The sequence below is a fragment of the Polypterus senegalus genome, chromosome 6, assembly GCF_016835505.1.
Source record: "Polypterus senegalus isolate Bchr_013 chromosome 6, ASM1683550v1, whole genome shotgun sequence".
NCBI lineage: Eukaryota > Metazoa > Chordata > Cladistia > Polypteriformes > Polypteridae > Polypterus > Polypterus senegalus.
In genome coordinates, this window is record NC_053159.1 from 174,402,184 (window position 1) to 174,419,502 (window position 17,319).

At 35.1% G+C, this 17,319-nt stretch overlaps 1 protein-coding gene across 6 annotated transcripts in view; it reads left to right on the forward strand.

Annotated features, from left to right (window-relative positions):
- ubr3 (ubiquitin protein ligase E3 component n-recognin 3) overlaps window positions 1–17,319 on the forward strand; it is a 268,225-nt gene that overhangs the window by 64,954 nt on the left and 185,952 nt on the right. For all 6 annotated transcript variants that reach the window (XM_039757590.1, XM_039757589.1, XM_039757591.1 and 3 more), the window contains exons 17-19: window positions 600–685; window positions 1,320–1,461; window positions 8,046–8,142. In XM_039757590.1, coding sequence (XP_039613524.1) covers window positions 600–685; window positions 1,320–1,461; window positions 8,046–8,142 — 325 coding nt within the window. The remainder of the gene's footprint in view (window positions 1–599; window positions 686–1,319; window positions 1,462–8,045; window positions 8,143–17,319) is intronic.

Here is a 17,319-nt window from a genome sequence, read left to right on the forward strand (position 1 = left end):
TTAGCACACCAGTTCATAAATTACTTGATTAAACCAAACTCTTTAATTATATTACACTATAAAACATTTTATAGTCTTGGGAGGTTAAACCCTATTATGGCAGTTTTTCATGCCATGTAGGAGTTAGCCTCTGGACATGTTGATCTTAACAATACATTTTCTTATGATGATAATTACATACATCTGCAACTAAAGTACAAATGAACAATTTTCCACCCAGTATATACAACAGATAGCTTAACCCAGCTATTAATCATTCTTCTTAGCAAACTGGTGTTTGAAAATTTATGTATACGATAATTAATACTTAATTTGCATTATGTTGTCATGTTGAATAAAATATAAAAAAGATTACTGGTGTATTAGGGTTATTTAACAACTCCAATAAAAATTGTTTTAAGAAAATGACGAAAGATTTGCAAGATAACAAGCAAATTGATTGAAGTCTTAACTTGTCAGTTCCTATTCTTCAATTGTGTACTGAATAATAAAGAGTATAGATGTAAAGGTCCCCAGGATTCTGCTTTTTCTTTATGATGTAGCATGAATTTCCTGTCTTCATAGAATTTTATTTATTTATTTACTCTTTGGCATTGCAGGAATGACAGATGATGAAATTCTTCGATCCGAAATGGTATCTCAGCTGTGCATGAATGATCGGACCCATAGCTCTTTACTAGATCTCATATCCTTTCAACAAATTTTACTGATTTTTGCTTGTATAATTTTTTTTCTGTGAAAGAACTCATTTGAACAAGGAGTCAACATGGAAACTCATTTTTATATTTGAAGTGCAAAATATTTTAAAACACTTCAGTATTTTTTCACTTGTACATTGTTGCTATATGTTTAATTACAGTTTCAAAATCTCAAGAATACAGAATATTTGTGTGCTGCTGTTTCAGTGTGTATCTCTGTCAAAAACCTTTGCCTGCCTATACTCAAGTGCTTTGGAATATGAATCATGATGATAGGCAGCATACAAAATGGACATTAATTGATTATTGTGTTTTTGTATAGTGTGCCATGAGTGGTGAATGTGGAAAATATGTATACCTAATCTGGCAATATTTATCTAAAATTCCTCAAGGGAGGGCCCCAGCAGAAACTGACTTAACAGCACTAATATGGGGTTTCTGCAATTTGGGTCACATGGCAAAAGTGTGGAGGAAAAGCCAGAGTTAATGGTGAGAATAGAAAAAGGTTAAGAACCACCGGTCTAGCATATTCTTCAATTATACTACTACTACTACATTTGTGAAAGTTCATAATGTGTGAGATTTCCTTATTTTTAGAAACTTCCTTAACTGTGCTTCCACATTCCTGAGAATCCAAATCCAAAAAGTGGAATTGTCCCAGGAAGTTACAGCTTTGAAACAATGTTATCTGCAGTTGCAGACTTTAAGGCTCCTGTTTTTGAACCTGGAGGCTCTATGCAACAAGGAATGTACACACCTAAAGGTATGATATGGATTGTAATTTTTAATATTGTTAATAAATATATAATTAAAGGTTAAAATAGTTTATGTAAGTGGTGTATTAGTAGTATTTTTTTAATTCAGTTGTAAAATGTATTTTTTTTATTGTCGCATTTAACTTTCCAGTAGTTTTTCCTGTTTTTTTTTTTTCTGTCCTCTCAGCTGTCTGACCTTATCTTTGGACTTCTCTTTAGAGACCTAAAAACCAATTCTGTATAAGGACTCTACTGCTCTATTAATTACATATCTGTCTTTTCTGTGTGTTATTTTGTTGTGTATTATTTATTAATTAATATTCTTACCTTATTTTTATTTGCTTTTTTGTAACTATTTGACATCTTGTTAAGCACTTTGAGCCACATCCTGTTCTATAGAAATAAATGTTATTGTTGATGAGAGTAATGGTGATAGTAGTCTTAGCAGATCAGGTGAGACTTTTCTGATTCTAATAATTGTTTTCAGCTTTTTCTCGGGAATTCTTGTATGTTAGATATACAGGGTGATTCAAAAAGATTAATCTGATTTCAAAGTGCCATATTTTTTACAACCATGAGGCACCTAGGAACCAGTCGCATACCGATTGAAAGAGGGGGTCATAGAGTTTCTGTCTGTCACTGGAGGATGGAGCGCTACCTCATTTGTAGCAGGAGGTTTGAACACTTCGCAACAATGAGCTCCCTCATCGCTGGATTTGACCATAAATGAGCCCACAATTTGGCGCTCCACCTGTGGCCCCCAAGATCACACTGCGTGTGACTTTTTTGTGGGGGTATGTTAAGGATTCTGTTTATGTGCCACCACTTCCAACAACACTAAATGATCTCCGAATTTGCATTGAAAGAGCTGTGAGTATAGTCACACCAATATACTCAATCGAGTATGGAATGAATTTGACTATCGTGTTGTTGTTGTCCATACAGCTGGAGGAGGTCATATTGAGCACTTGTAAAATACATACTAATAAACTTTATGCTCACCTAAACCATTTTCAATTTACTGCATTTTTCTGTAACAATTTACAAGTGAAATAAATCATTTTGAAATTGGATGAATCTTTTTGAATCACCTTGTATAATCAGAGGCATCAGGGCTTGTCCCTAAGGTCTACTCCTAGTGAGCTGTGGCCACTAAATAAGGGAAGTTGTCTGAAAAAGCCTAACTCGATGCTGAAGTCACCTTGACTGTGTTCTCTCTGTCCATTGTAGCAGCAGCTCTACTGTCAGTTTATTTTGGGTTGTTAATGTCATAGCATACTGAGAGAAAAGTCTCACATCTTTAGAGAAGCATCTTGAATTGACCACCTGCATAGGCAATGACACTCTTGCCTTCACTTTTTATAGTTCGTGAGTATAGTTGAGCATGTGAAGATACACTGTTAAACCAAGTGCTATGCCTTGAGTGCTACGTCACGATTCCCTGTACTTGTGGACAGGCTTAAAGTATGGAAACTACTTCAATATGGACATTCTCGTCTACAGACTGCAAGCCTACTTGGGTTTTGACTTAGGTTTTGAATGTTCTGATTCTCATCCTGACTGACACACTTGACTATAACTTCATGCAGTGTGTGCCAGAGACCACTGTTGATGATACAATGAGGATGTCATCTGTAAATAAAGAGATACAACCTTTATCGCCTCAAACTGGTTACTGTCCAAACCATGGCTGCATTCTGAAATTTCTAACCTTCAGAATCATGAATAAGATAGTAGACAAGATCCAGCCATCTTAAGGTCCAGTTCCCATCTTATACAGACATAGTGCTTACTATCCAAATACTGGGACTAGCTGACGTGTAATATAAGTTGACACTTACTTATGTTGTTGTAGGCCTTCTTAATATCCACAGAATGTGTAGTAATATTGTCATATTTGGCAAACTCCTCAGGTATTTACCTCGAAATGAAAATTGTTCCCCTATATCGCTCACAGATCAGGATTCACTTTAGTCTTCCTAATTAAGAGATTTGATAGTATGCCAGAGTCTCCATGCCAAGATCTTAGAATACATTTTTGCTGGGTGGTAGAGGATCATGATTCCTTATTAATGTGAGTGTTCTCTGGTCCTGACTTTTTTGAAATGAGAGCTATTACCATAGTGGGGCAATTCAAAGGCACAACCACTGACAAGGCATATTATCCTAGACCAGTAACCATGCACTGCACGATAACGTGCAGTGAATACACTTGACTTGAGCATTCCTAGTTTCATCCTCTCTCTCTGTACGTTTAGCGTTCATTTGCTCAGAGGTTGATGCGCTTACTGCTTCCTCAGCAGCTCTTCTTTTCTCCACCCTAGCGGCCCGCTGCTTCTCTTCTTTCGTCGGCATCTTTTCCTGTTAAAACTAATTAAGTCAGTTTTTGTGTTGCAATTACTTAGTATGTTTTCCTTAATTTTTCACTTAAGCTGGCACTTAAGTCTTCAATCTGCCTTAAGAATGATTTAAGATATGAAGAGGTAGCGGAAGTGATGGTGAAGGTGGTAGGGATGAGAATGGCACCAGTACACATGCGCTGCACGGCCGCCCTGCTGGCCACTACCGAGAGTCGATTCTACAATAAAATGAAATACAAATATTAAGAGGAATAACCTTGGAGGTCAATCGTCACCCCGAAAGTGCATAGTAGACGTCACGTAGCACATGCGTACCAAATTTCACCCAAATTTCAGGTCAACGGTTTGTGAGCTACAGGTTATTTAAAATCCTAGACAAACGGTCAGCCACAGTAGTGTATTTTATAAGAAGAGTAACTATTTTCTGTGTCTTAATCATTTCAGCCCAGATCACATAGATTCTCACAATAGTTTCTGCTGTAGTTTTTTTGCATTGCCAACATATCTTTTAAAGAATTCTAATTTCAAAGTGACCTAAAATACGTTTTCAATTTAATTGATTAACCAACTGTTAAAAATGCATCAAAATGTCTGCAGTACATCTCCAAAAATTGGTTTAAATGTGAACCTTTTTGGTTTTAAAGTTAGTTTCTTTCATAATCTGAAGAAGTGGGATGAAGCAGCTTGTTTTTGCTGTTCTTAGTCTTTGAAGCAGGTTGAGTAAAGCTAGCAGGTTAGCCATATTAATGAAGTGTTAACTACATTGTATTGCAGCACATACGTATTATATTTCACTCAGTGGCTTCTCCAATTGTATTGTATTTTGTTTCAAGGCCACATATTATCATGCCAAAACTGAATGTTATCAAATGACCATTCAGCATCAATTGTTGGGGCATGGAGCATCAACAGTTAAGGAAAAAAAGTACCGCCCATTGTGATTGTGTTCACTCAGTGCTAATGATTTGGAATGAGGAGTTGGTAAGGCAGGCAATCCGCCTTCTCGTAGAACCGGTGGAAGCCGGTGATGTAAATAACAAGAACGATTTCATTCTCTGCTATGTCGTCTGGTTGCTGGAAAGGACCAGTGTAAGAGAAGGGGCAACAGGAAAAGAGTTTCCAAGTGCAATACCTTTAGAACACATTCAAGAGCTAATGCTCTGAAATCTGCAGTATTCAAATCTGTAGATCATCAACTGGGGGCATCTGTACACTAATATTCTCCAAAATATGGTTTGTAAATACCTGTAGATTTGGAAGACTATACCTAGGGCTATCAGAAAAATACTGGAGCAATATGTTACAAGGCAAGCATAACACATTACTGTTGTTGTCTAAATGCATTTTTGGCAAAATCTAAAAATTACTTTGTACCTTTTCAGTTAATAAAATTTGTGCTTGCTACCCAAGACACAGAAATGTTTAGAAGTGAAACACTTCTTACCTCAGTTGTTGATACCCATTGCTTCACCATTGCTGATTGGCCATTTGATTACATTAATTTTTGGCATGATTAATGTGTGTTCTTGACCCGTGGTACAATCCACTTTGAGCAGCTAAGCAAAATGCAATACGTTTGCTTTTATCTATGACACATGGTCTGTGGTCATGAATTAAAACATAATACTCCTTTGTATTATGTGAAATCAACTTTGCTTTTATGTCCTCATCAGTTTTGTAGTTGCCGTGTGTTTTTCATTGTCCAGTTAGATAAGTCGTTCTGCACAGTTTACAATGTGGCAAAACATCTCAGTTTGTTTTTATAACTTTTAAAAGGTATATTTATTTTTTTATTTGTCGTTTAAAAGGCATTGCTATCATAGCAGAAAATCTTTTTCTGTTTGTGGTACACTTTTATGGAATAGCCTAGACACAAAATAAAATATCAGTCAAGATATAAATCAGATATTTTAAACAGTGTTTCTTGCACATTTGAGTCAGTTGTCATTGTGACAGTTCCAAGGCTCCTAAAGTAAATTTTATCTCACTTTGAATACTAAAATGATATTTTGCAAGGTTTATAGATGTAATGAATACAAAAACAATAAAAGTCTGTCTTTTCTGTTTTTGCAGTTTCCATTTAGCTTGCTTTCCCCTTTTTTACTCAATATCCCTATCACAGTGTACAGGAAGTTGTTTATCTGCCTTAATCTACTCCATCCATGTGGGCTTCTTATAAGAAGCCACCCTTTATAGTGAAGCTCTAGGAAGACAAGGTAGTAGATTACTTCTGAAAATATTGGTAACCATCAGGTAAAAATGCCCATTAATAACTCATAAATACATTGTGCCTAATTTAAAGTTTACAGATACAAATTTGTCCAAATAACCACATACAAAGGCATATTGACAAGAGTATGTTAAGTCGAGTATAGCTTGACAAGTCTCAGTCAACTAGTGTGTCTAAATTAATGTTGGCTGGAGTTCTGTGAGCTTCCAAGGTACTGCTTTTCAGTATACTGCTTGGTAATTTGTTCCTTGTACCTAAATTAACTGTGTAAAGTAAAGGTTTCTAACATTTGTTCAAATTTTACTCTAACCCAAATTCTCTCTGTTTCCAAGTCCTCATTGAAACTAATAGATGGCATTTACCATGTTTACTTACTAGATTAAAATGTTTCTCACATATTTTCTCATAGTCTCCATTTATGTAAGCTAAACAAATATGGCAAATATGGCTACATTGCAATCCCTGTAACTCTGGAGCAACTTTAATACTCAATTTTAAACTTGCACGAATCATTTTTGTAATATAGAGGACAAAACTGCAGAAAGCACTTAAAGTGCTTAAAGTGTAAAATCTACAGTATTTAATATTATTCTACTTTTTCCCCTGGTTTGTGATAAGGCTGGAGCAGTCCAGTAAAAGTTCTACTCAGGAAGGCCTTGTGATGGATGTGAGACAGTGGTAATGTTTACAACTGTACCGTGTTTGCTTAATGCAAAAATATTTCTTTGTCATTTGGAAAAGTCTAATTATTTTTAATAGAACAGAAGACTAAAGTAGTGCAAGTCATTCAAGCTCCTCCTCTGTTATAAGGCTGAAAATAATTTAAATTGCTTTTATATATTAAAATAATATGAATTCTTTTGTTTCTTTTATGAATCTTACAATGTTCTTATGTACTTATGCTCCAATCAGAGTTGCTTGCAAAATTTGTATTATTTTTTCATATCGCCTTTCATACTCACTACAAACATCTGATGTTTAGTGGATTCTTTTACAAGGTTGTCAAAAGCACTTGTCGCTCTAGCACTCCATCTTAAACGATAATCTACCCACTTGGCTACCAACCCTGTCAATAAATTACAGGACCTTACTGTACACAGTTGTATAGACGCAGAAGAATATTTTCATGACATACCTCATTTGTAAAGCTTCACTAAGTATTAAAATGAATACTTATTTGACTGACTGTTTTCAATATTTTTTGATAAAAATGCCCTTCATGTTCTGCAAGTGAAACAATGCTATTCACTGCATTTCTGGCATTATAGTGTAGTGGCCAAGGAAATATACATTAAGCCAAAAGGTTGCCATTTCTTGCCTCCAGCTCATCTTGTGACCTTGATCAGGATACTTAATCTGCCAAAAAAATACATTTATGCAAACTGTTGTATCGTATCCTGATCCTGTAAGTCATAAATTTCACAGGTGTCCAAGTGGTGGTTCCCCCTACATTATTTGTTTGAGAAAACATCAAAGAGGAATGAAGGGTATATCATTTCTTGGGGGGGTCAAAACTAAGGTTGCCTCTAAATTACAAATAATGTTTCCTTACACCCATTCATCCACTCATTTATTTAGTCCAGTCAATCCAGTTTAGGAGTATAGTATGGCAAATATATCATGGAAATATGCAATTAGTAGTTGAACCTTGCAATAAATTTTATGAGTTTTTTTCCAATATTATATTTTCTTAAATGTTTAAATAAGAAATGCACCAAAATTGTTAAGCTGTAACTCTTTGAGCCAGAAATAAATAACTACTAGTTGATGAATTCGATTTTTTCGGCCGGTATTGTGGGGGTTCCTGAAGCTGGACTTGGCAACCCCTAATTAAAATTTGCTCAATATTAATTTTTTTAAAACCAGAAGAGGGCAACCTATACTTAACATAAATTTATTTCTGTATTTAAAGAATATGTTAATATCTGGAAATAACATAGGGATGCGTTTCAATTTAGCATTCTATAATCTTAATTTTATCTTCTTTTTTTTTTTTTTCCAGCGGAAGTCTGGGAAAGAGAGTTTGACCCAATCATGGTAATTCTGCGAACAGTTTACCGCAGGGATGTGCAGTCAGCAATGGACAGATACACAGCATTGTAAGTCTTCTTTGGAAATTCTGCTCAGTTTTAGTAGAAAATATGCATATTAAAAACAACCCAGCTCATTCTTTCTGTTGATTGGAAATACCTTCAATCCATTTATTTACATACTTTTTTCCATACCTGTCATCTCATATTCAGTTTATTTTTGTGAACGTTTCACCGTTTCTGTTTTGTTTTGGTAACTTGCTTTAATTAGTTTTTATTTTCAGAGAATCCAGCATTCAGTGAATATTAAGTGAATATTAAATCAGAAGTGTGGCTACATAGCAAAGGGACTGAAGAAACATACAGTTTAAGAAACATGCCCATAAATGACTCAAGAAAGCTGTTTTGCTTTAGCCTTCTTTACTGAGAGTACCTCCAGAACCTTTGATAACGGGTGTCACTTGCGTTGTAGTAGTGTCCATCTGTTCAGTAAGCTGGCTGTTTACTTTGGCTTCCCTAGACATTTTTAAACTTTAGATCAAAGGGTTCAGAGTATCTTTTATAGCAGGTAATCCACCCATCCTCATAGACATTCAGTAAATAGTTCCAGTGCAGTTTCTCGCATTTTGTGTTTGTTTGGTTAATTTGATCAATATATCCTTACATTTTATCTTTTTTTTGTAGATTTATATTTTTTCAGGATGTCGCAACTCTGTATGGTCTTGATGAACACAGATTAAGAGTGTTTTTAAATTCATTGGACTGTCTCCTTTTATTTGAGTTTCATAAACCAGACAGGCGAGTTATCAATCACACAGATGCCAGTGTTGCTGTCAGTGTCACATAACTTTTCTCAGATAATACATTATCATTTACAACCAATTATTTGCTGTGTGTCTATGTTCAAAAACTTGTTCTGTTTAGGCAGCTGACAGCTATCATGCTCATGAGCTTACAAAGCCATTTAGTGCATAGCAATTTGGTCAGCGGCATTGTTCACTCGAAGGACTATGTTGTATGAGCAATTCTTAATCGCATTTCGCAGTGAACACTACTTAGGATTGTACAGCATAATTATGTGAATTTTTTATTGCATTACAACACATTTGAAAATATTTGTTAAAATGTCAAGTTTTATTAAACTATTTCATTAAGCGTTTATTTCGTCCAGCTGAACAGATTAAAAAATAATAAAATTACATTGGCAACTTCAGTGGATACCCTTTTTTTAATTGTGTATCACATACAACTAGATTATTAAAAATTATTGATTTAAAATTGCTATAGATGACAGCTCTGCATTTATAACAGTATCTAAAAAAAACTCACATTCTGGGCTTGTAAATTGTGAATTTAATTTTTATAGTAAATAACATTAGTTCATCTATCCATTCATTCATAATCATATCCACCCAATCCAACTTGATGGCATCAGGCACAAGACAGAGGACAAACCCAAACACAAAAATGCTAGTTTTCATAAAAGACAAGCTAATTGCTTCTTCCAGAAAGCAGAAAGGATCTCAGGGGGCAGTCCATCTGGCACTATTTAATTTGGGAAATCCAATGCTGTGGCATTTTCTTCTGAAAGCCTGGGAAGTGACAAGTTATCAATTAAAAAAGAAAAAAGAATTAATTTCTGAAGGAGAAGAATTAGAGCTTTCATTAATACAAATCAGAGTAAAACTCCAGAAGATGGTTATTTGTACCCAGAATGGTGTGTGTTAGGGTTTTATGTTGATTTTTAATAGATAGCACAGTTGCATAAGCTTCATATTGCTGTTATCTCAATGCCAGTAACTTGCTATGTTGCTCTAGACACATAATGTTGAGTCCTAGTACAGTGAATCTCAAATTCAGCCTTTTGCAGCAGCAAAGAGTTTAATTCAGAACTTGTACTTGAAACCTAAAGCTTATACTCCAGTATTGCCACACGAGGGCAAGCTTCTTTCAAAGATGAGAACTGAGATTCAAGGTGAGTGATTTTTTTTTTGTGTGTCTGAGCCAAAATATTAGCATTTCCAATCATACGATTGGAAATAAGACCTTTTATGGCCATCCACAAATATCGTATGCAAGGTCATCAACAGAGCTGGAGTTAATATTAATGAAATCTTCAACCTTTGAAACAATCATATCACAGAATTCTTTATCAAGCAGCAAAGACTTGTTGAACTTCCAGTGAGTGGCTTTGGATGATGGAGTTGGGAGGTCAATTTCCATCACCACGCATTGACAATCAGAGATGCGTTAGAAAAAATAAAGAAAGCAACTTAGAAATAAAATTGTAACCTAATCCCGAGCAAGAGTGGTGCTTAAATGAAAAAAATGAAAATGTTTTGGCAGAGGGATTTAATAACTGGAAAGAATCAACCAAGTTCAACTTTGCACTGTGGGTAAAATGACTGAAGAATGCGTTGAGAGAGTGGAGCTGTCATTCTGTCTAGCAGAGGATTCATGAAGGCATTTGCATCCATACCAGCAATAATACTGAAGCCTTTCAGATTAAAAAATATTTGCATGTTGCATGCAAAAAGAACGCAGACTTGTACAGTGTTAGTGAATACAACACAGGGCTATTTTTCTGCTACTCGGTTCAATTTGTAGCATATAGCAGAATCTGCTGCCATCATCTGAATCTTAGATAAGTAGTTTTGGGTGCAAGATGCACCAGGGAGAATAACCACTCCATCCTTTTTAGTGCTACCTGATGCAAATGTGTCTTTGAAGTAGTATTTGCTAGAAAGCCTAGGCACATCCTTGGCCAATAGTCTGGATTCCTTAATAGACACAACATGCATTCTCTTCTTCCATAAGTAATAAAGGACAACAACATGCTTAGGACCCTAACAATGTCCTTGAAAGTGCTAAGAGGCAACCAAAAGATTAACCTTGAGAGTGGTGAAGAAGGAAAAGCAAGGGATGCAGCAGAAGCAAATTAACAAGATGATAAGTGCATCTCTGCCTCCGTGTGACCCTTCCCCACCAGAAACACAAGCATCCAAAACCATTCATAGGCCTCCCTCCCCAAACCCCAACCCATTAACTGTCTTATCTCCAAAAATCCAACACTTACCCCTTCCACTGTGTCTACATGCACATAACCACTGCAACATAAAGGAAAAAGTTAACAATAAACCATCTAACAGGCATGGAGCTCACCCACTAACCACCCCTCAACAACACCTGACTTTGGGCAGCAGATCCATTGGCCAAGGTGATGGCAAAACAGGCCACTGGCAATTCCCTCACTCCATAAAAACAGAACGTAATGCAACATACACATCTCCTCTCATTGCAAGTATGATGAGCACAGTCAAAAGCACAAGTCAGTCGTAACAAAGTCTTTGTAAACACATTAAAAAATAATTGTTTCAAATGAGTATCTTCAGAAGCTTAGCAGAAGTGATGTACCTTACGATTCTGGGAGGGAAAAAAAAACAGTATCTATTAAAAGATATAGTGTTTGTAGCTTGGAAGCCATTGATGAACTCCAAAGCATTCTTCAGATGATCAAAGAGTATATGTCTTTAGGCATATGAAATCTTGAGGTAAACCAAATAGAGCAAAAAAAGTTGCAAACCTAGACCTCACTGGGGCCACACTCTTCCTGGCTTGGGTTGTTGTTGAATGTAGGTCATGAAAAACAGAAAATTGGCTTCCTTCGTAGGACATATTATGTGTTTTACTGGACCCCTTCAAAGTAACCTTTTTTTCTTTAAAGATGAGAAACTTTACCAGTAACGGCCTTGAACAGGATGAATTTTGATTAGGCATGTAAATCTTATATGACATTTCTCCACAAAAGGTGAATAATTGCAGAGGGCTAGAAACAGAGTTGGCTAATGCTTGTCTAGAAATGTAAGGGTATTTCCACTTTCAGCATTCTCTTTGTTTCCCAGGATGCAAACATTATTTCTTTGATTTTTATTTTCCAGTTCAATTTGGGTGGAAAGTAAGAGGATGGGTTGGCTATGCTGCAGTCAGGCAAGACTCATCTAGGAGCCCTCGAGTTGCCTCTGGTCAGCGTGACATTCCTGTTTGTCCAACTGTAACAGTATGCAGCAAATGCCTCCCTGCTTACTTTGAAAAATCTGATTTTGGTGCCTCCTTACACTTGGTGATGTAATACCAGTCCTTGATCTTAGTTAGCTGCTCTGTGAATTTGGATATAAAGTCTGTTATCATAAATTAGGGGAAAAAAAAGAAATACTCTTGCTCTTCTTGATTGTTGTTGAGATGCAGTAAAAACACTTTTGATAAGCCAACAAGATTTAATGTCATAACTGGGCACACACCAGGCGTGCACTTGTGATTTAATTACAAAAGTAAAACAAGTGAGTGTGTTTGTGTGTTTTTAATAAATGAAGGTGATATTTTAGGTATTCGCTAGAAAGCCAATTTGACCTAATGCATCAGTATCATTTTTCTCTGACCAAGTATGTTTAACCAAGTTTAACTCAAAACTTTAACTTTTTAAGATTGGCTCTTACAACTACTGATACTTGTTTTTTTAGTATTTGCCAATACTGATACCATTGTATTAAGACTGAAGGCTGTTATAATCAAATTATAAGACTCATAAGTTGGAATAAAATAATTAAAAATTGAACAAATAATTCAAAGTAGGATACATTACATAAAACGGACCGCAACACCATTTTTTAAATGGCTCATATTTCACAGAAAAGAAAAAAATAAATAAAAATCACGTACAATTTGTAAGTCAGGATAAAGGCTTCAGCCAGATATGTAAATGAATGTATGTAAACCAAACCACTAAACTAAACCAACATTGTTTCAAATCTTTTAAAATGGGATGTAATAGTACAACACAGTGTTTACTGGTATTTGGCTGAACACAGCAAGAACATTTCTCTTACTGGTATCCCATGTTCTTTAAGATAGATAGCTTCATGGCTAAAAGCAATACACGTGAAAAGTCATTGGGAGAACACCTGTCACTGAAAAGGTCTAGGACTCTTCTGTCCATGTAAGTGGCAGATTTCTTTTTGTGAATAAAAGTATCTCTACCTATTCTGCTGTAAGCATGTTTCTGGTTTCGGTAATAGTATGTGACAATGCACTAAATAAATAAACCCAGTAAAATAAACAATTTGAATGCAGGCGTCAATATTGATGCAGACACACATACCAATAAAAGCAACATGTAAGTTTTATGTTTATTGCTTGTTTGTGGTGTTACATAAATAGCAAAACTCTATACAAATGATGCTTCACATTTTGAAGCAATGATGAAGCACAACACAGATTATATTCTGTCGTGTTCTGTCAGAAAACACATGTATCGGATAGCATGCTTTGTAATGGAAAAACACTTTTGTCTACAGAAAACACATTTACTTGTAATATGATCAGCCAAAATTAGTATGTATATTAAGTGACTGTTGTGCTTTTCATTTCATTAATTAAGACACAAAGTGACAACCAGGTGTTTATCGTGTCTGAATGTTATATATTCAGGGGTGCTGAAATCCTGCATTATCAATAATTGGCAGTGGTACATCATCAAGAACCATATACTGGGCAAGAGCTTCTGTTATTTTCACTGCCTGTGGATTATAGTTCGACATTATTTTTCTCATTTCTAAAGTCTGTTGCAACATTGGTTGATGTTGTGCGCCACCAGACGCAATTTTGCCACGCTCAGTCTTATGCTTACTTTTGAGATGTATAATTGAGTACTTGTTTGTATTAATTTGTTTTCCTATCTTCTCTTGGTATTTTAGCAGTGCACAGTTTTCAGTCTGCTAGGCTTTAATTTTAAAGAACTTCCACACCGCAGACATTTTGTGTTCCCTTGGTTTTTTTTTTTTGCTCCTTAATGTCCACACAATCTGTCATGCATTTTAATAGTATCAGTTACACTTTTACACAAGTTTTAAGTACATGAGCACTGTATCGGACTAAAATCTGATACCAGTATCAGTACTGTTGCATCACTACAAATTGTTATGCAATCTGGTTAGAGAATTGAACAAAGCTTTTGGTTCACTCACCACCACCGGTGCTGTTATTTGGATGTTTTCTCTAGTCCCTGAAGTGGAGGAAAATAACTGCTTATGCTGTTTTGTATACTAGGACAATGGGGCAGGGGCTGGTTGGGTATTGTACAGGGTGGGCCCTGTTTAAAGTCCCTCTGTCCCTCTTTTCTTGGATCCAAGGACTCCACATCTGTCTCTGCTTATCTCTCCTTGCCTTTTTTGCTTCTGGCAAAGTAATATCTATGCTCACTGCCACAGCAGCAGGCAACTGTACTGAAGTTTTATTGTGCTTGTTAACCATTGAGCTTCATGTCTTCCTTGAGCTTCGCTGAACTTTCTGTTTTCCATTTTACAGCTAACTGTATGTGGCAAACATGATCACGTCTGCTTTTTCCTATTTAAGATACTGTCGGTTCTTCAGCCTTCCGTTCACCCTGTTGCCTAGTGCTGCTGTCAATTGCTTCTGCTGCATACTTTGTTTGCATAAAGCCCCCCATCAGTGCCGAGCATTTATTATTAACCATTTAAAAATAAATATCAACAAGTAAAAAAACAAATGCAAGAGATACCTGTTGTTTTCAGCTTTTCAACTAAAAGTATTTTTTTCTAGTGATTCAGTCTGTTAACTTAGCATTTTTTCTATACAAATAAATTTTATATGTAAAATAATTTATACACACACACTGACACTCAGTCATCTTAGAGAAAAAAAAAGATAATAAATTTAAAGTATTATTCTAATAGAGAAATCGTAAAATATATTTCTGTGTATATTGCTGTATTAAAACATCACAATATCATACATCTTTATATTTTGTTTTTCTGTGGTCCATGTAAAATTTGCTACAACAGCCCCATCTCTGTCTTTTATTTATTTACAACACTATGTTAAAGTGTTCCTAAATGCCTAGTTTTGTGCTTTGCGTAGCTTTAAAGGAGAAGTTTGGCATTTTTCATGTCAAAGTTATTTCTTCACAAATGTGGTACACATGCATTTGCATGTAAAATTGTGTTCTAGAGTTAGTTTTTTCTATAATTTTTTTAAAAATCTTTTCCCTGCACTGGTGCCATATAATGGAGGCAGTGGGGCACGGAGCACCTCTGTAAATTTAAAAGCCTTAAAACATAATAAATACATCCAAGCAGCAAAAGTTTTGATGTAAGAAAACTTGTTTCTGTTGCATGTTAGTGGTAACAAAAGGAAAATGGAATTAATCATTTTATCGCATATTCCTGATACAATTTTTCTTGAGGTAAGGTTGTGTTTTCTATTTGCTTGTGTGAAAGAAGTGAAGTGACTTTGTGGAAGGAAGTTCTTAAATACGAAGGTAAATCAACACAATTTTTTGAACATGAAGGTAAATTAACACAAAGCATGTGAAAGGATAGGTTTACCATTAGTCTTTTGAGAGGAAACCATGCCATTGAAAGGTTATTGTGGAGGAAGACAAAGCACTGAGGGAACCCGCACAGCTGATCTTTGTTTAAAATGGCCAAATCTCATACTATTTGGTGTATTTTTTGTTTGTAAATGACATGTATAAGATATTTTACAGTGTGTGTGTGTAATCTCAAGATGCGGATCAATGATTGATAATTTCCTTCACTTGAAAAATATATACATTCAGTAAGATTTTAAACTCTTATTTTATGCTGGTGTTACATGCCTCACTGTCTCCATTATAAAGCACCAGGTATTTTTTAAAATTTAAATAAAATGCTTAATTTTAGAACAAAATTTAATTGGCAAATGCATATATACCATTTTTGTAAAGAAATAATGTTGACTTGAAAAATAGCAAACTTCTCCTTCAAGTAGGAGAACATGAACTCCAGGGAATATATGATTTATTTTGGTTAAAGACCTAAAGTGATAGGTTAACATATTCTGTCACTAGTTAAAATGCTGAAAATTGAGAAAAAATTGAATGTTGGAAAAACTTTCTTCTTCATTAACTGAAAATGTGCTTTGAAATATAAAAAATATCATATGAAGTCCCTTATGGAAGCATAATCTTAGATAGTTTATAAGAAAAATGTAGGCTTAAGGGGTTCTTGTCAAGAACTATACCAACATTTTTCTTTTACTGACGGCTCACTTAAAGCAAATTATCACAGTGTTACAGTATGATATATGGCCTGCCATTCAGACTAAATATTATATTACCTTTATCCAGGAACAATTTAATTGCAAATGGAGCTGTCTGCTCCCTTGGGCTATAAATGTTAAAGTTGTGCTAAATAAATCTGTGCTTGCTCACAGCTGGTGATATTCTAACTATGTACTGTATTAATGACAAGTAGAAATTAAGGTCAGTTTTTAAAAGGTTACATTTTTTATGACCTTGCTGTTTTTTTTTTTTATCCTTTTAAAATATTTTCTTTTTGTTTGGTGAATTGTTTACAAAGTGGATGTTGTACTTCAGATGCCCTTCCCCACTTTGATAAAAATATTTAAAATATAATTTAATATATTTCTCTTGAGATAATCATGTTTAGTGTTGGATGTATCATACTGTTTATTTAATATTCTGTGTTTTTTCATGTAACCATATTGGATAGTCATTTAAAACCTAACTGAAGGTTGCAAGAAACTGTAAGCACCCCACAAAAGAAGTATCTGAATGTGTAGTAGAATTGTTATTTGAGATCATACTATCCCCGGCTAAAATAGATTGTTAAAGTACTAAAATTACTGCAGGCATCATGTTGTGTGTCACCTAACTCTAATTGACCCTATTCTTGAACTTGCATACTTTAGAACATAATGTACAAACAATAAAAAAAATAAAACAATCATCTTAAAGCAATCTAAATCAGCAGAGTTCAAGAGGTTATTCATTTGTAGATTGTAAAAATATTTAACTTAATGATACATTAATTAAGGCATCGGCAAAAGAGTGATCTAGAGGTTAGCACAGCTTCTTCATAACTGGAGTCGGTTCTCTGCATGGAGACTGCAGCATTTTCTAATGTCTCTATGGGTTTTTGTGACTCTTCAATTCCCTCCCACACTCCAATGATTTAAATCTTAAATTGATACTCTGTTTAGTCCTAATGGAGTTATTGTGAAAGAAATTGGTGTGTAATAGCTTCATTTAATGTTGGTTCCTGCCATGTTACCAGGAGAACTTGTGGACCATGCACAACCCTGTCTTGGAATAAGCAGGTTTAGAATGTGAATCAATTGGCCACCGTTAATTATTTTTGACCCTTTTATTTTGGTTTCAGGTATTTTGAG